The 20,182-nt window shown below is 41.8% G+C and overlaps 1 protein-coding gene across 1 annotated transcript in view; it reads right to left on the bottom strand.

Annotated features, from left to right (window-relative positions):
• Positions 1-20,182, bottom strand: part of LOC125887005 (metabotropic glutamate receptor 8-like) — a 202,920-nt gene that overhangs the window by 65,483 nt on the left and 117,255 nt on the right. The window contains exons 5-6 of the mRNA XM_049573452.1: positions 17,605-17,759; positions 17,375-17,512 (exon numbers count right to left, since the gene is read on the bottom strand). Coding sequence (XP_049429409.1) covers positions 17,375-17,512; positions 17,605-17,759 — 293 coding nt within the window. The remainder of the gene's footprint in view (positions 1-17,374; positions 17,513-17,604; positions 17,760-20,182) is intronic.

The following is a 20,182-nucleotide window of genomic DNA, read 5'->3' as shown; positions in this document are numbered from 1 at the left end:
GGACCCTCCATCAACAGACAAGACTTCTCTGAATTAATAGGAGCTTAGAAATGAAATCCAATTTAATTTTAATAGCAGGCGGGCGGCGGGGGATCTGTCCGAGGGGAGACATTTGCTCCGGCAGTAAAGACTGATTACACGTCTGTACAGTAGTAATAAATGAGCCTCAAACGGCGAGGATGTCAAACAGCCGAGGCAGAGAGGAGATGTACGGCCGGGCTGCAGATGATCGCTGCTCCCTGCAGATGATGAGGCTCCTCAATATTTAAAGAATACACATGTTTGATCCTGGAAATTCAAACGGTGCCTGAATGCAGCATTTTGAACATACAAGAAGTTCAGTGTCTCACAGTTGGACTCAGAGAAGTTTCTCTGTGGAAGAAGCTTCCTTGTGCTGGGGAACAGAGATGTTCACTAACTAGCAGGTGTTCAGGGCAGCTTAATTAATTAGATTTAGGGACGTCACCATACCAGAAACTTAACTTCCAGTACCAGTGAAATTCCTCGATTCCTGATCCCCACTTCAATACCAGGGTAAGAAACAAAAACAAAACAATAAATCTCACATACTAAAATCTAAATTAAATGTATTGTGCTGGCATGTATGGACGGCTTTTTCCGTCAGTGTCTGACACCAGAAGTCACTGACCAAGTGCCAGATTTCAACTTTGGAGTGAGACTGGGCTGAAACCTTCGTAGCTGTATGACTCCGCCTGCTCAGTAAAGTAGCACCTACAGTTTACATCCATGTCTTTGAAAACATGGATGTTTCACCCACATATCAATTCAGTATCTGTCCAAATGTCCTCCCTCCTGTTACTGAGATATGAAGTTCAACAATGACCAGAAACTGTTTTTGCGGAAAATTATGATGTCACAGTGAAGTTGACCTTTGACCTTTTGGATATAAAATGTCATCATTTTATCCTGTTAAACATTTGTGTGAAATTTTGTCATAATTGCCGTGTTGATTCTTGCGTAATGGCCAAAAACATGTTTTGTGAAGTCACAGTGACCTTTGACCTTCAACCACCAAATTCTAATCAGCTCATTCTTGATTCCAAGTGGACGTTTGTCCTAAATTTGTGGAAAAACCCTCAAGGTGTTGTTGATATACCATGTTCACAAGAATGAGACAGATACAAGGTCACACCGACCTTGACCTTTGGCAACCAAAATCAAAACTGTTCATTGTTGAGTCCAAGTGAATGTTTGTGCCAAATTTGAAAAATATCCCTCGAGGTGCTCTTGAGAACAGGACGGACATATGGACAACCTGGAAACATAATGTCTCTGGCCGTGGCTATTACGAGCGTGGAGTCTGGTGGTTGTGGTGATGGTCATTTTAGGGCTGGTAAAAGAAAAAAGGTGCCTACTCTTTAAAAAGGCCTGTCTAACTTCGAGGAAAGTCTCTTGAGATATAATGTGAATGAGAATGAGACAGATGAGGTCACAGTGACCTTGACCTTTGCCCATCAAAATCTAATCAGTTCATCTTGAGTCCAAGTGGACATTTGTGCCAAATTTACAGAAATTCACTGGAGGGAGTCTTGAGATATTGTGGCCCACAAGAACAGGACAGATGGATGGGTAACCTCAATACATGAAAGTCATGAGTGGGGGAAACGTGTCAGTGTCAGCGTGAGGGTACAAGAGAAACTGAGGCTCATCCTCAGAGTATTTCCTGCACAGTTCATGGAACTGGGGCCTGTATTCTGGGGATTCTGTTTCCTCTGAAACAGTCTGTTGTGATGACAACATTTTCTTTTCAGAAATTCTCACACAGCTGCTTCATTTGCACAAAACACAAGTTATTTAACAGCTTCTCACAAAAACAAAACCCTCATGAGTCTCTCCGTCAGACGCTTCATGAATGAACATCACTTCTGAGAGTGAGTGGAAAGTGAGCAGCGTGTTCGGCCATGTGGCGACCTGAATGCTGCTGCTGCTGCTGCTGATGATGACGATGATGAAGAAACTGACTGAGGTGAGGAGGCTCGACAGACAGCTTCATCATGGCTGCTGGCATTTCAATTACACATCACTTACAGGGTAAATGTAATTCCTTCTCGACATGTTTCTGTTTTCACGTCTCTCTCTCGCTCTCCCTCTCTCTATCTCTCTCTCGCAGGCATCCGTCTGTTTCAATTAGATTTGTAAATTAGATAAACGGCAAACTAATTACAGAGGTTAGTAGTGATGGGATGATTCAGGGGAAACCAGCCTGGCTGTGGCGTCTCACACGGCTGAATATATTTACATTAATATAGTTTTTTTCATTAGTTCTGTTGTTTATCAGTAACGTCAGTCTGTCAGATTAATAATGATGTTTCCTCACAACACAGATTCTGACTGAGTCGTAAAAACATGACAGAGAGCTGCTCAAACATTCATTAATTCATCCCGCGTCCATCCATTCTTTACTTTATATTGAAATCTTTTGTTTATCATCATGTTTAGGGAAGTGATTTCCATACAAGAGAACCAACAGCACGTCACAAGGAAAAAATGAAACTACAGCACAATCAGGAGGAAAGTGACATAAATCATCCAAACAGCCAATCAAATGTCCACCAGCACATCATTTATCTTGTCCGACATTTTAGATTTATTATTCAGACTGAAACACTGACAACGAGTACAGTGTAACACCGACTCTCCACCCCGGTGTTTTATTATTACAGAACAACAACTTTGAGTCGCACATGTGTTAGTGATCTGCATGTCAACAGTGAGTCTTACGGCTCAGCTGTGAACTGCCGATTAAAGTCAAAAACCTAAGCATACCACTACATACAGACAATTTGAGCCAGTTTAAGAAATGTTATTAAATTCCAACTCCCGTTCAGGTAAACCGTCTGTGATCAAAGCCAAAGCTCATGTGCTCACACTATACAGTCAGACTGTCAAGCCACAACCTGAGCGCTCTGTAAGTGTAGATAAAACGGCCCCGTGGCCCCGGTGGACCGTTCTGGCTATTGGCAATTGTTAAAAAGATTTCCGAGGCAGGTTGAAGCTTGTTTGCTGGCAGCGGTCTGTAACATTACACCAGAATGGTTCACAATAAAGCATCATCGCCAACATTTCTCTCGTTCATATCCGTCTTGATGGGAGGGCAAGTATTTCAAAGGATATCAATATCAACGAGGCACATATGTTGTAGCCACAGCTCCACCAGCCTGGCCTCCATATTTACCCTTCACATGTTCTATTGTGTCGTCATGGCACTCTGTTTGCCACTTTGTGCAGGCGCAGTGGAAAAACTAGAAATACCACTTTGTGGTTGTATGACTCCGCCCACCAGTCCAGTGTCTCTGACAGTCTCCATCCATGTCAGTGAAAACATGGACGCTCACACACAGAAGATCTATACAATCAGCACAGTGTCAAGATTAGAGCCACCAATTCAGTATCTGACCAAATGTCTCCCCTTCTGTTCCTGAGATATGACGCTGAACAGTGGCCAAAAAAGTGTTTCTGCAGAACATTATGATGTCACAGTGAAGTTGACCTTTGACCTTTTGGATATGAAATGTCATCACATTCTATTATTTTATTCTATTGGACATTTGTGTGAGATTTTGTCAGTTAGTGTATGAATTCTTAAGTTATGACCAAAAACATGAGGTCACAGTGACCTTTGACCCACCAAATTCTATTCAGTTCATTCTAGGGTCCAAATGGACGTTTGCGCCAAATTTGAGGCCAAATTTGAGTGCTAAATGGTTAAAGACAACCTACTATTATTTAAAATAAAATGATTCAAAACAAACTTCTCAGAAAAGTCTTTGGCAATAAAATGTTAAAACATTTAAAATATTATCTTTCCCAATGTGCAAATGGGCCCTTTTTACATTTTTTGAACCTCTGACACAAACGTACATGTCTTTATAAAACATGTCCATCAGAATTTTCTCTTTATCTGATTTTTTTTCATGTTCAGCTAATCTGAACACAACAGCTGGTTTCCAGTGATAAGATAACACGATAGTGATCCTCACATGTTATTATTTTATCCTATTAGACAGTTGTGTGAAATTTTGTCAGTAAGTTTATGAGTGAGGTGAGGTCACAGCGACCTTTGAGGTCAAAAATTCTAATCAGTCCATTCTTGAGTCAAAGTGTTCATTTGTGCCAAATTTGAGAAAACTTCCCCAACGCCTTATTTTGCACGAGAACGAGACAGATGCAAGGTCATAGTGACCTTAACCTTTGACCACTGAATTCTTCACAAGAATTGGACGAATGGATGGACAGACGGACAACCTGAAAACATAATACCTCCGGCCACCATCACCAGCACGGAGGCATAAAAAAAGGACTTATTTTCGGGAATCGACTCGTGGCTTCACTAGAACTGTGGAAGAGCCTGATGACAGCTCCGTCCGTAAACTGCACTGCAAACAGTGCCCTGGCGAAGCTGAAATATGTGCAGACTCTTAAATGAGTTAATCAGGTCAGAATGGGGACCAAATCGTACAGTGCATGTCCAGCTTTAGTCATGAGTCAAGTCCAAAGTCAAGGCAGAGGGTCCTTTAAGTGTTTAATTTTATGAAACAGCCAAAAGACAGCTGGATGGTCCTTTGAGGTGTTTCAGCTGACTGTGACTGAAACACTTGATGCTTCACATAACATAGTTTTCAGGGGTTAAAGGTCAGATCAAATCATCTTGTTTGAAAACCAGCAGCTCTTTGCTCTGCTGTTCCACATCTGAGCCTTTCATAGTAAAGGCATCACTGAGAGGCAAAAACAGCTGCGTACAGTCTCTTCTCCTCTTAAAAGTGTTGACATGAAAACACACACTTTGCAAAATGCTCCTGAGTGCTGCAGAACACTCAACAGCTGCTTGAGCGTTTCTCCTGCAGAGATCATTGCTGCTTTTCACAGAAGAAAGACAGACAGACAGACAGCCGTCCTCAGTCTATAACACTTCTTCACCTGCTGACTTTTCCATCCAAACAAACTGCAGCACAGATAAAGATAAAAACACAAAGAGTCGTTCAAATGCAAATCTGGCTTTCATACCTACTCAGTTTATTTCGAGGGAATTTGCAACGCAGACGAATACAAAGGGAAAGACACAGTGTGATAAAAAGGTGAGAAAACAATGAGACTCTTAACTCAGCAAATACACCGTTCAACAGAACAGAATCAAATATTCATGTTCTCTGCTGAAACGGTGTTTGTGGAGTCTCCAGGTGAAAGAACTGATCCGCGAGGTGGAAAACAAGGTTCCCCTGAAGAAAGAAACTTTATATCCCCCACAACTCCGTCCCTGCTGCTGAGGGAACCGTTACACTGCAAATAAATCTCCATCTTTTCTTAAAGGCAGTGAATGAACTGAGATGCTAATTACAACTCCACAAACAAACAACATCCCGATGATTTAGCTATTCTTGGAGCCTCAGTGGAGCTAAGTATGTAAAGTCTGTCCTGAGGGCAGCGCCACAGGAAGTCATATCTGATCTTTAAATATACAAAAATGTTTTTCTGGAGTGAAACCAAGAAACAACAAATGTCTTCCCACAATACCTGGAACAACAAACACCCTGGAGCTTTTCCTTTTGAAATGCAGTTTTCGCTCTGAATGCAGAGCACTAACTTTTACCCGTACTGGGTATTATTACTGCAGTGTTTTACGCAGGTTAAAGATCTGTGTACTTCAACTGCTGCTTGGAGCCAGAAACACCACAAACAGGAATCTGAACACACAGACAAGATAAGCGTGTATACTGACTCACTGTGACTGTACTTTCTACAGATAATCATTACGTCTGGGAGCAAATAAATGTCCATAAACCACCTTAGAAATCATATAACAAAAATCGCCCTTTAAGTGAGATTTATACTTCTGTGTCGAATCAGCGCCGTAGCCTGACGTGCACCTCCCCAGAAATGTAACTCTTCACGGCAATGCAGACCTCCTGTCTGTCTCTGTAAGCTGAAACCATTTCCCTCAGTGGAAACGTAGCTTTGATTTACTTTAATTTCACAGATAAGAAACAATAAATTGTGAAGACAGTAAAGCCTCCACAAAACTAATATTTCCTGGCTTCTACTTCATTTTGCTTAATTTGGGCCCATTGTCCTCATTCGTGGACACTTTTTTGTGCCATCTAGTGGTAGTAAGAGCACAATACACTAATCCATGTAAAAACAAGATGGCAGCCACCTCTGCCAAGTCAGTCTGCAGCTGATCCAGACACAAAAGTGGACAAGCTCCAAATCCTGATCACATTTAATAGTTAATTTGGTTATTTATAATTCATAACATTTGTAGTTTGTCATGTCAACAAATTTGACCTATTTTAGAAACAATAACAAGTAAAAACGCTGTTAATTAGAAATCGGGAATTTATCATCAGCTTGCAATGGGACTTTATTATAGTCTTGTTTGAGGACATTGTGACTTCATTTGTCATCACGTTTGAAGATATCCAGACTTAATTACCATTGACAATGTTTAGTTTTTTTTACATACTAGTCCATACCCATTGGTAGCTGTGTCACCTTCTACCTATGCCAGTCCTCAATGCCTATGTGCAGTTTCACATAGATTGACCACGTCAGTGAGTAGAAAAATGCAACCCAGTTGCCAATTAGAGTTAAATTTCTCCAGTCACCTTGAGGCATCCTGTTCTACATATCTACCAAGTTTAGTAAAAATCCATATGGCGGTTAGGCCTAGATAAGAAATGAGCTCTCTAGCGCCCCCATTTTGTTTGATGGGGTCAATAATGGAGGGGTCCCCTCAGATTATGTGTGGTCATATGCCTACAAAGTTGCGTGGTGATGGGTGAAACCCTTGAGATGTTCTACACCTTTATGTGATGAGCCACGCCCTCCACAATATTCATTGCCTTATAGAAGCTCAGTTTTAGGAAGTTTTCCAACTTTTGCCAAGAGGGAACTTTAGATATTGCTCCCTAGATTATGTTCACCCAGTTTCATGCAGATCGCTCAAACTTCCTAGGAAGAGATCCATTTGAAGTGTTTTTCAAAAAATTCAAAATGGCGGAAAATCTATATAAGCGGAAGTTATGGGTTCTTGAGGCAAATGTGTTCCTCATGAGGAGAGGCATCTCTGTGCAAAGTTTCATGTCTCTACCACATACGGGGCATGAGATATGCCCATTCAAAGTTTGACATTTCAGTCGGTTGCTATAGCGCCCCCCTTTGGCCAATTGATGTAATATTGCTTCATTGGCATCCTCCCATGACCCTCTACCACTGTGCCAAATTTCACATGGATTGACCAAGTCAGTGAGGAGAGAAACGTGGAACACACACACACACACACACACACACACACACACACACACACAGAGTTTTTGTCATTATATAGTAAGATCAGGTCCTGCTAATCCCAAATAGCCAGGAGAAATGAAAAATGCATACGTAACAAAAGTTTGGGTCTCAGGAGGTTAAAGATAATTCACTCTTAAAGGGTTAAAGTGTTGAACATAGACATCTCCATCCTCAGACTTGAAACAATTCTCCACAAAGATGGGATGTGTAACATAAGAACGAACAAACTTGTCAGGATTTTGTTTATGCTTCACCACAACACACTGTCATTAGGATCTCAACACCTGAATCAGGTGTTCAAATGACAAACGTGTCTGCGTTATTCAAACGAGCCGCTCCGTCACTGGCTGCTGCTGCTCACATAGAAATAAACACAATACTAATTATACATCACAGTCAGTGAAAGTCTGACAGACGGATGGAGGCTGTAGAGATCAGGGACGACTCAGAGCCACAAAGGTTCTCGACCTTCCGACAGGAAGAGCAGCTCGACTCTGAAAAGGTTTTCAGACTGACGCAGATTCATCTGGACAGAATATCATTATTTTTGAGCTGTAAATATTTCAGCAGCTTCAACATTAACCAAAACCACAACCTTAAACTAATCATTAATATTCAGTGTGTACCTTCAGTCATGGACCCCTTCAAATCTACCTCACTTGTTAATTAAGGTGCCTTTAAGAGCGCTGGTTTTTCAAATTAAGAGATCTGCGGCTACTGAACATCTTAATTTAAGGGATAAATTAAGGGTTAACTGGGTATTTTAAGGGATTGTTGTTCAATAGTGAACGTCTCAACTGTGATGAGGAGATTATGACATTAATATGTGAAAAACAGAAGAGAAGAAGGAAGAAAAAAAAAATTGATTTTCTAATGGTGAGCGGTGTAATTACAGTATTGGATTGCGTTTTAAAAGCAATACACTCTATCTGGCAGGAAATGAGGTGCTCAGAGGTGGCGGCGGCGGCAGCTGTGAACATGGTGGAGTGTCGACATTATCCCCGAGCTGAGGGGTGATGGAACGTCGCCCTCAGACCTCAGGCCACCATGTCTCATGGATATTTAATTATCCTAATTAATTACAATTAATGAGCGGGCCTTCCCCAGAGCCGTCTGGAGGGATCTCACTGAGCGCGCTCTAATCTCTTGTCAGCCGGCGAGATGCTCCTGAGGCCGCTTCGTCTTCTCTACTGGAGGGTTTGAAGCTGCAGACTTACAGGAGTGCTATAAAAAGTGCCAACAGATGTTTAAAACACACACACACACACACACACACACACACACACACACACCAGGAGAGGAGGAGACTTCAGAGAATCAATCCAAAGTACACTGGAGCACAGACGGAGGAAAAAAACTCTAGGCTATTACACAGACTAACGCCTGGGCCACAGCGCCTGCGTGAGCAGCGGTGCTCAGGCGTGGCTGCTGCAAAATATCAAAACAACTTTTTTTTTTTTTTTTTGCATGATGTGTGACAGTGAAAATTATCTTTTGATAATCATACTGACATTGCACCACCTTTCAATACAGTTGCATTGTCTTTGTCCTTTCCTGTTTCCGTTTGAAAATAAAAGACTGCTGGATTGGATCCCTTCGTTTGTTAACACAAAGCTTTTCATTGTGAAATGTTGTCATGGCCACATAGTTCACAATGTTGTGACTTGCATGGCTCCATAAATTTGTGGAGTGCCACCTTTTAATTGTGGAAATACAGTAGTTACAGCAGCAGCAGAGCTGTCTGTGTGAACACTGCATGCATGTGAGACGCAGCGAGTTCAGAGAGTTTGATGAGTGCAAAGATTAGAGGAAAGTGAAAGAAATGAAAACAAAGTTGAAAAACAATTTAAATCCTGTTGATCTCACAATAAAGTGTTTGTTTGATCTGAAGTTTTTTTCTCCTTCAAAGTTAAATTCTGACTTGGTGATGGTGCTCCATGAGAAGTTACCAAAGTTATTCAGGGGACGGGGATTTACGCACCAAACTTCATGGCAATCTATCCAGTAGCTGTTGTGACGTTTCACTCGAAACCACAGATGTGAACTGAAAAAATAAGACACTCACAGATGTGCATGGATCCTGAAACAACACCAGTGTGCAGTAAACTCCAGCTGTGAGACAGAAATCAACCTGAGCAGCTGTTAACGGTTTAAAATGTTTGATTGCTTTGATTAAGGGAAGTTGAGTGAATCAGAAGGACCACAGAGGTCCCAGAGCTCCTGAGGATTGTGCAGCTGCTGCGGGTCACACACGCTGCAGGACTTTACGGCTCTGAGGTCAGCTGATGTAAATGTACCGTGATTACCACCAAACCACTGCCACTGTGAATGAACAGTGTGATAATCAATTCTGAATCATAAAGTTAGAGTCCATATGTGGAGGTGACATGTAACGTTTCCTGATGTAACAGGATATCGATCACTGTAGCTCCAGAAAACAAATTACATGTTACCACTGGGTAGAAAAAGGATGCTATCCTCAGACAACAGAATATTTAATTTAGATCTCTTAATGAAAGCATTCAGTCAGGACGTCACCTCAAGGTTTTGACCATCACAGCCTGTCCCTCAGCCTCCAGCCCAGGCGCCAGAAAAAAATACTGGCATTGTATGTTACATTTGCATGTTTCATACGTGTCATATCATTGTTTCCATAGTGATGTAGTATATGAACTGACTTTGTTATCGGGAGGTGGAGGGGATGGTGGAAGGTGTGTTACCTGGGCGAGACGCCTGCAAAGCTGCAGACCACTGTTTGAGACCAACAAACAACAAAACCTGCTGTTATTCAGTGAGTCGTCACTTTGTTTCCAGCAGCTTTTTAGGCACAAATGTGGTTGTTTTGTTGTGATCTGTCGCTGTTCATCCAGCAGGGATAGAGGCATGATAAGTGGTTGTTTTTTCAAAGAGACGTCGCTGCTTTTCCTGCCAGGATTGTGTCACCAAAGTCTGGTATGTTTAGCCAGAACATGATCTTTGCCTAACCATGACTAAGTGGTTTTTGTGCCTAAATCTAACTGCATGTTCACCACAATGTTAGTAAAACGTAAAGCTTCAGTGTATATCTGCTACATAATAATGTCAGAATGTTGCAGCCTGAGATAACATAAAAAAATAAATAAAAATCAACGCATCAAATTGAGTATTTCTATGATGAGATTTAAACTGCACAAAAATGGAGCAACAAGGACTTCAGTGTGACTCTATTCCGTCCAGAAGCTTTATAATGCTGTCTAATTAGTTACATGGGTGAAAGAGAGCAGTATGTAGGAATGAATGGTTGTGCATCTACCACTGTTAATATAACATGTGGATTACCACAAGGATCTGTATTAGGACCTTTATGATTCCTTATTTACATCAATGACTTCTCATCAGCTTGTAAAGCTTCACTACCTACTTTGTTTGCTGATGATACGAACATCACACAGTGACCTACACACCCTAATAAACAACACAAATGAAGAATTGGCGAGAGTTGCAAGATGGTTTAAAATTAATAAGCCCTCATTAAATGTCAAAAAGTCCAATTTTATAATCTTTGTAGGTAGAGGTAAGAAACATCAGAGGGATCATGCTGGAGGTTCAATAGAGGGAAATAAAATTTCTCAAGTCTCTTACATTCAGTTCTTGGGGATCCAAGTGGATGAGAGTTTGAATTGGAAAAAACATTTATTTCATTCATACAAAAATTGTGAAGTCACTTGGGATCATCAGCAAACTTTGAAGGTTTATAAATGTATCTTGTTTACTGACCTTATATTACTACGACGGCCACATTGAAGAAAAAGAAATTAGGAGATTTCGAGAACAAAGTCGAAATATTACGAGAAAAAACTCGTAATATTTCGAGAATAAAGTCATAACTGAGAAAAAGTCGTAATATTACGAGAGTAAAGAAAAGACTTAAAGTGTCCAGATAAAGATTCTTGATCAAATACAATTTGGTCCAAAAAATCTGCCCGTTCTAGTAAATTCTCAAGTACCTTAGTGACAGATATATAAACAAAAGCATTTTTATGGGCTGTGTTATAAAGATATTCTGTGGGTTCGATAACAGAAAAGTGTTCCTTGAAATATAAGTGTCTTCGGTGATCTGTAGATAGGGAACCTTTCTCTTCATTCATCTTCTAACCGCTTCATCCTCTTGAGGGTCGCGGGGGGGGGCTGGAGCCTATCCCAGCTGACACTGGGTGAGAGGCAGGGTTCACCCTGGACAGGTCACCAGACTATCACAGGGCTGACACATAGAGACAGACAACCATTCACACTCACATTCACACCTACGGACAATTTAGAGTCACCAATTAACCAGTCAGTTTTCCCTCAGATATCATGATGTGCAAATATGGAATGATAAAAGACATATTGTTATGAGCTCATCATCTTTAAACATTTTTAAAAGGAAATTGTAATTTCACCTAATTCATGAAGTTTAATTGTGTATGCCTAACTACATTGCATTTATGTATGTTTTATATGCCCTTTTTTTGTCACTTCTGTTGGGTTTTTGTGATCTCACATAGTTTTTCAATTAGATATTTGTGTAGATTTTTGCTTTTGATGTTTTAATTGATATTTTTGTTGTTTTTTTGTGTAGTCTGTTCTCTTTTCTTCTGTTTTTCCTCTCTTTTCTTTTTCTTTTCTTTTTAGTATTGTAAATTGTTGGTTTCTTTTGACTTCTGAGAAAGGTGAGGTCCCTCCTATAGGCCTGTTGGCTTCTTGACCTCTCCTGACACATTTATTTTGATCCTTTAATTTGGTTTTCTTTTAAATCTCTTCTGTGTGCAAAAAAAAAAAAAAAAAAAAAAAAAATCAGCCTTGAGCTGTGGAGTCTTTTTGCAGACTTTGTAAAATAAATCAGTGGTGATAAATCCAACACTGAATGTCTTGTGTGATTATTTATCTTGTTTTCAATTAAAAATTAAAGTTGAAAAATGCTGAACTTTGGGTCACTGTCACCAGCCGTCCAATCACAGTGAAGAAGGGGCGGGACAAACAGTAAAGACCAACCATCACAGAGGACAAATCCAAGCGCTGATCAACAACAGCTGACATTCTTCAGCTGGGAAAAGAAACGCTTTAGACACATGAATGACCTCCTTAAAGTAACACCAGCGATGTCCGACCAATGACAAACTGGTCAGACGAAAGCATAACGACCAAACAATCAACCAATCAAACTTGACAGCCCTAGTCTTTTCACTGCCGGGATCCAATAAGATTTCAACACTTGTAGTAATGTCCGTGTTTTAGTGCTGTCACATGGTCATAACTGACGGAGGATTTTGCTTTTACCTCTTGCTGTCAGAGTTGTCCACCGGTTAAGTACGTTTTGTTGATAATACTTACATACTTCTACTTGAGTAACATTTTGAATTCAGACCTTTCCGTGTAGTGGAGTATTTCAGACTGTGGTTTTTCTATTTTTACTTTAAGTGCAGGCTCCGAGCACTTCTTCTTCCACCACTGCTGAGCTCACACCACCCTACAGCTCTGAACAAAAAGCTGCAACGACAGAAACATCTGTGTCTGCATGCACACCAACACACACACACACACACACACACACACATAGGTGGACGCTGACCTGCCGACTCAGCAGTTTGTCTGTTTGTGTGATGACTCTGCTGCAGATCCGGAGCCTCCAACACAGTCAGTGCAGAGCTACATCCTGACAGCAGCGGGCCAGATCAAAGCCATCCACTGAGCTCAGGTAAAGACTCAGCAGCTCGGACGGAGCAGCGTATTCTCGCTGACGCCGTTGTTCTGCTGTTTCGCTTCTATCCGCACGCCTGTATTTACCCAAACACCTACCCCAAATCCCGTCTGGTGTGTCGGACATGTTTGTAAAGGATTTGGCCCACAGTGGCCTCCTGTTCTACAAAGAAAGTCCTCCTGAATCAGAGAGGATTACATCCTGCTGCAGGGTCTCTGCAGTCAGCACTGAGAGACTCAGCAGGCGAGAGCTGGACGTGATCAGAGAGGAGAAGAATTCACACTCAACAGCTTCTAATTTACATCTGCTTTCATTTAAATCCACGATGACTTTAAACAAGGTTGGAAGAGGAGGAAGACACTTTTTGTTCAAATGTAGGAAACACAAGAATCAGAGCAGCTGATCATTTTCTCCTGAACCCCAATTTATACACTTCAGTTATTCTCATTACGTGCGAATCACAGAGTTAAACATCAGTTCTTCTGAATTATAAATCCCTGATGTTCTTTAAAGAAACAGAGGTTCAGTGAACATACTTAAATAATTCTCAAGGACTCATCCGCCCATCTGGATTAATAATATTCAGTCCTCTGCAGGATAGAAATGGTTTTCTTTACCTGCCTGCATGAATCCAACAATTCGGATGCATGTAATCCTCTGCATCTCTCCAACCCTGGCTTTCCACTTTCTGTTTCTGATGTGTAATGTTTTAATTGGCAATTTAAACTCCTGTATAAACATGGGAATATTCACATCTGTATCAGTGTATAAGTAAAACAGACTGCTGTTTTATTTGCTGATGGAAAATGGAGGAAACTAGGAAGACGGATAATCGTAACATCAAACCATTTTAAAGGTTATCTAAGGAAACATTCTGGATTCAAAGACGCTTCAATTAAAGGAATAGGTACACCTGTACAACTGCTTGTTAACACAAAGAGCTGATCAGCCAATCACGTGACAGCAACTCAGTGCATTCAGGCATGTAGACATGGTGAAGACGAGCTGCTGAAGTTCAAACGGAGCATGAGAATGATGAAGAAAGGTGATTGAAGTGACTTGAACGTGGCATGGTTGTTGGTGCCAGACGGGCTGGTCTGAGTATTTACTGGGATTTTCAGCACAACCATCTCTAGGGTTTACAGAGGATGGTCCCAAAAAGAGAAAATATCCAGTGAGCCAAAATGCCTTGTTGATGCCAGAGGTCAGAGGAGAATGGCCAGACTGGTTCAAGATGATAGAAAGGCAACAGGAAGTCAAATAAGCACTGGTTCCAACCAAGGTGTGCAGAAGAGCATCTCTGAAGCAACAACACCTTGTCCAACCTTGAAGCAGATGGGCTACAGCAGCAGAAGACCACACCAGGTGCCACTCCTGTCAGCTAACAACAGGAAACTGAGGCTACAATTCACACGGGTTTTCTCACCAAAACTGGACAATAGAAGATTGGAAAATGTTGCCTGGTCTGATGAGTCTTGATTTCTGCTGCCACATTCAGATGCTAGGGTCAGAGTTTGGTGTACACAACATGAAAGCATGGATCCATCCTGCCTTGTATCAACGCTTCAGGCTGGTGGTCTCTCTGTTAATCATGACACTACTGCTGCAGCGGTGTGACCTCCACACTGGGGAACAGTTGGTGAGAGTGCGCCTGCACACACATCCACAGTGACAGGGTTCGCTGTCAGAATCCCTGCTAACATTACCGAATGGTTATGAAGGGGTTCAACAACACAGTTGAGCTGTTTCAGTGGCGTGTAAGTTTGTTGGGACCGTTAACCTATGCCTTAACAGCAGCAACAGATGTGGGTGATTTTTCTCATGTTACAGTTTTTCTCAATTGTTTACACACAAATGCTGGTACTTGAGACACAATGACCACAACATGTAACTCATGCACCAACCCCCTGAACCAATTCTGCTAAACTACAAGCACAATTCCTGCTTTACACTCAAATTGCAGTTATAAAACACAGTTTTTTTTCAAAACACTACACACTCTCTGGATTTGGCACAATTGAAGAAAATCTCTTGTTTTCACAAGGAACACACTGTCATTCAAAATTCTAAAGTTAATTGCCCTACTATGCACACTGACTCATCACATGGGCAAACACCTGTCACACAGTTTTACAATTAGCAATCAGAGCTTTAGCATAAAAGGGCAACAGGTGAGCTTTTCTGTTTTGGAGCAATGGATGCCAACGTTGGAAACAGAGCCAGAGCCAGAGGAGTGAGAGTAAGAGGAGGAGGACGGGGAGGACGAGGAAGGCCAAGGACTGTAATCTCTGATGAGATCTGAGCCACTTTGGTTGACCATGTGGCAGCATACTTTTGTTTTTTTTTTTACTGTAACTGCATACAGTAAATTCTTCTGTTGTTTTGTATGTAGACCACTGTATGTGCAACTTTGTGTTGGTTAGGATGTGCACTGTGTACATTGTTTTTGTGGGAAAAATAAAATATATTTGTTACCGTGTATTTGTGTGTTCTGAGTATAAAAACAATATTCTAAAATATTTTACAACACACTTATGTATGTACTGTCTGTAGTAAGTGTAACACTGAACAAAAAAAGGCCTAAGTCATTATGATGAATGGAGAAGAAGTGTTTTCCATTCATCATAGTGTTTTACATTGAGCACATCAGTGTTAAACTGGTTCTTATAAATGTCTATTCATATGATGGTTTGTGTGTGTCATTTGAAAACAAAATACCATTTTGAGAAGAAATAACATTGTTTTGAATGTAAAGTTTCATTTTGCAGGAGAATTGAGGGGTTTTGCCCATTGTGTGTGTGTTTTTGATTTGTGTGTAGAGTTCTGAGAGTATGAGGCATGCTTTCAGAAAATGTGCGTAAACAATCGAGAAAAACTGTAACTTTCAATTGGTTTAATAGAGAAATTGAAACCTGGTTGTTCAATAAAGGAATTTCAAACTGAACTTGTTTTCTGCTGCTGGACAATTAACATTCTTATTCTTACATTAGATTTTGTTTTTGCAAATACTCAAGCACTCTATAATAATTCAATGCCACTACTTGAATATGGAAGTTGCTCAAAATGCCCGTCCCTAGTTCCTGTGTTTTAAGATTGATTTTCTTTGCAATGAAATTGTGGGCGCAAGAGAAAATTTGTAGTGCTGCATTGTTCACAAGAGTTGGTAATTTACACCACAGTTAACGCCCCACCCAACATGTGTATGCAGGGCCCATGTGGGTAATAAATGAGCTGGAAAATGGGCCATATATGTGATTGTCCATAGTTCCGTAATGGCCCCATGCTAGATGACCACATGGGTGGTTTTACTCCAATGGGCCCAACATAAGATGCCCATTTTGTGGCCCATACTAGAAGCAAGGAAGTAAGCTTACTGACATTACGCAGGGGACTGTATGACTGGGGAAACTAATGGGAAACTATGACAATGGTCAAATTTGACGAAAAGTTGTGGTGATAGGACAACACCACACAGAATCCACAGGGATCGTTGCAATCCTGACGTCACAACATCCTGGAGGGGCTGTCTAAAATCTGCAGCTCTCTGGCTTAAGGTTCAAGGTAACAGATCACTACCTTCTTCTCGTCCACCTGACTGTAAACTCACAGCTCTCCCCTGACACTCATAATCTCCTGCATCGTATGGTGAGTACAAACACTTCTTTATATTCATCGTTACACTCAGCGTGATTGAGTGAATTCTGGATTAATTACCGACTTGAGGATATGTGTCACAGGGTCGAGAGCTCGGGCCCCAAAATGATTATCCAGCCTGTTAATTGGCAGTCAGCACTGGTCAGAAAATCCAGCTCATGAATATAAATGAAGGAGAGGTCGAGTGTTGGAGCGGCTTGGAGAGACAACAGACCCTCTTAACCCTGGATAACACACCGACAGTCTCTTGGGTTCTGTGGATTTTCACAGGAGGTGAGTGAACACATGGAGCGGCTACAGGAAATTACAACCCCTCTGATTACTTTTGGTTGTCAGTAAATGTAGGTGATCCAGGAATCAAGATGATGCCATATTTAAATCTCGTTCTTTTTCTCGCCACAGTGCCACCTGGTTGTTGTCCCGGTCAAATCACAATCTCTGAATACAACTGCAAACATCTTTCCAAACCCACCAGCTTCAGTCTGCTGCTGTAGCGGCCTCAGCTCGTCTCCCTTCAGACTCTCCACCACATGAAACGTGTCGCTAAATCTCCACATGATAGGTCTGAACAAATGGAGGTTTGAGGGCTGAATATTTAACCAGAGGAGGTTTTTGCTGCTGTGTAACAGAACTAGTTTCCTCTCTGGGATGATGAAGTCCATGTTGACCTTTGACCTCAACTGCGGCTCCTACCTGTACATTTCTTGGGGCTGCCTGGCCTCTTGCCGTGCATCCCCAGCTTGCAGACAAAGTTCTCCTCCCAGAACTCGGCGAACCAGACGTTCCTGCGGTTGTTGGACAGCGAGCGGCTCTTGAAGTAACGGTCGAACGCTGCGGAAAGAAGACAAGAAGTGTTGGTGTTACAATACAGTGATGGTCTTTGTTACACATTGTGCGGCTCTGTGCTCTGTTTCCTGACTCACCGTCCACAGACGCCCTCTTGGGGAGGATGGTGATGGCGCCCTCGGCCACCCGCTCCTGCTGGACCACCGGAGAGATCTTGGAGCCCCAGCTGTCAGAGCCCACCCACAGGAAGTGACCCGTCAGGTTGTTGCGTTTTGCTGCATCGAGAATTCGCCTGTCGGAGGGTCACAGGAGAGACGGTTGAGTCACCTCACCCTGAACATAAACTTCAAGCAGGTATAGAAGGAGGTAGAGGAGGGACAGAGGACGTTGAGGAGGAGAGGAGGAAATAAATTAAATAAGGAAAGAGGACATAGAGAAAGGAGGAGGAAGGCAGAGAAGGAAATGAGGAGACAGCAGATATCTGTTTAGGAGATATACTGTAAAAGGAGTAAGAGAAGGGAGAGAGGAGGTGGAGAAGGAAGGAGTAAACAGACAGGCAAAGAAGGAGGTAGAGAAGGAAAGAAGGAAACAGAGGAAGGGAGAGAAGGGAGAAAGGAGGCAGATAAGGAAATAGTGGATAGAGGAAGGATTGGAGAAGAAGGAGGGAGTAGCGAAGAAAAGAAGAAGATAGAACGTCGATGTTTAGCAGGTACAGAAAGAGAAGGAGGGAGAGAGGAGGAGGAGAAGGTAAAGAGGAGATAGAGGAAAGAATGAGGAGGAGATAAAGAGGAGATACAGAAAGTAAGGAGGAGGTAGAGGAGGGGACAGAGAAGGAAAGAAGGAAACAGAGAAAGGAAGATGAAGGAAAGAGGAGGTGAAGCTGGAAAGGAATAGAAATAGAAATAGGGAGATAGAGAGAGGAGAAAGAAGGTCAAGAAAAACAGATGAAGGAAGATAAGGTAGAGAAGGACAGAAGGAAACAGAGGCGGGAAGAGGAAAGGAAAGGCGATGACAGAGAAGGGAGAAAGGAGGTGGAGAAGGGAACAAGGAGATAGAAGATGAGGTAGAGAAGTGAGAGAGGAGGTGGAGGAGGAAAGAAGAAGATGAATGAAGGAAGAAGGAGATAGAGAAGGGAAAAGGAGGCAGAGAATAAAAGAAGGAGACAGAAGGCAATTAGGAGGTAGAGGAAGGAAAGAGGAGACAGAGAAGAGAGAAGGGGTGTAGAGAAGGAAGTGAGGAGATAAAAGATAACTGTTTAGCAAGTACAGAAGGAGAAGGAGGGAGAGAGGAGGTGGAGAAGGAAAGGATGAGATGGAGGCAGGAAGGAGGAGACAGACAAGGGAGGAAGGAGGCAGAGAAGGAAACAAGATAGAAGATAAATGTTTAGCAGGTGAGGATGAGGAAGGGGGAGAGGAGAATGAGAAGGAAAGGAGAAGACAGAGGAAGAGGTGCAGAGGGAACAGAATGGTTAGAGGAAGGAAGAAGGTGCTAGAGAAGGAAAGAAAAAAACAGAGGAAGGAGGGAAGGACGGGAAGGAGAGGGAATGGGGAGAAGGAAAGGAGGAGATGGAGGAGGGAAGGAGAGGTAGAGAAGGAAAGAAAGACAGCTGAGGGAAGAGGAAGGAGAAGGGAGGTGGAGAAGGAGGGAAGGAGGAGACAGAGGAGGGAAGGAGGATGAAGAAGGAGACAGAAAGGAAGGACAGAGAAGGTAGAGACGAGAGAAAGAAACAGAAGAGGGGTGGAGGATGTATTCAAGAGAAGGATAAGTAGTGAAGGTAAGAAGGAGGCAAAGAAAGCAAAGGAGAAAGGGAGAAGAGGAGGAGAGGGACAGATAGAAACAGAGGGAGGACAGAGGAGGTTGAAAAGTGAAGGACCAGTTAGTGAAGGAAAATAGGGACAGGTGGAGAAAAAAGGAGGTGGGAAAGAGAAGGAAATGAGGAGGTGAAGAACTTTATCATATCCACCATTTTGGTTTAGTGCTAGCATGCTAACATTAGCTCTGAGCACAAAGTACAGCTGAGGCTGGATGATGTTTCTCTCTGCAGGTACTGGTTGTTGACCTGATGATGTCGTGAGTCATGTTAGTTTTCATTAAATCATTAAATTAACTTAAAGATCAAACATGAGAAGATTCTTCACATCTTCATCCATCTCCTCCTCCTCCTCCTCCTCCTCTTCTTCTCTGTGAGGTCTCAAGATGAGTGAATACACTCTGTGTGATTCAGAGCTGCAGATTAACATCAGCTGTTACACTGATATTGTGTGTGTGTGTGTGTGTGTGTGTGTGTGTGAGAGAGAGAGAGAGGCTCTCAGCTCACTCAGATAATTGGAAGCTTGTTATCTTAATCTGCACTCAACAGATGGAGGATGAACTGATTAAATACATTGAGAACATACAGATACAGAACGTATGTGTGTTTCTACTGAAGTCACACAGTAAATGAGTGTGTGTGTGTGTGTGTGTGTGTGTGTGTGTGTGTGTCTAATTGGAGAGTAATTTCAGATGGACTCAGGGGACGTGGGCGTTAGTAGTTTGTATTCACTGCAGACAGAAACCTTTAGAAGATTATTTACAGATTATTTTCAGTTTATATATATATATATATACATATATATATATATATATATATATATATATATATATATATATATATATATATATATGTACATATATATATAAATATAATGCCAACAGATGAAATTAATAACCTTGATC

This window comes from Epinephelus fuscoguttatus, linkage group LG4 (genome assembly GCF_011397635.1).
Source record: "Epinephelus fuscoguttatus linkage group LG4, E.fuscoguttatus.final_Chr_v1".
NCBI classification, from domain to species: Eukaryota; Metazoa; Chordata; class Actinopteri; order Perciformes; family Serranidae; genus Epinephelus; species Epinephelus fuscoguttatus.
The sequence above is the reverse complement of the archived record's forward strand: the minus strand, read 5'-3'. Positions and strand labels throughout refer to the sequence as shown.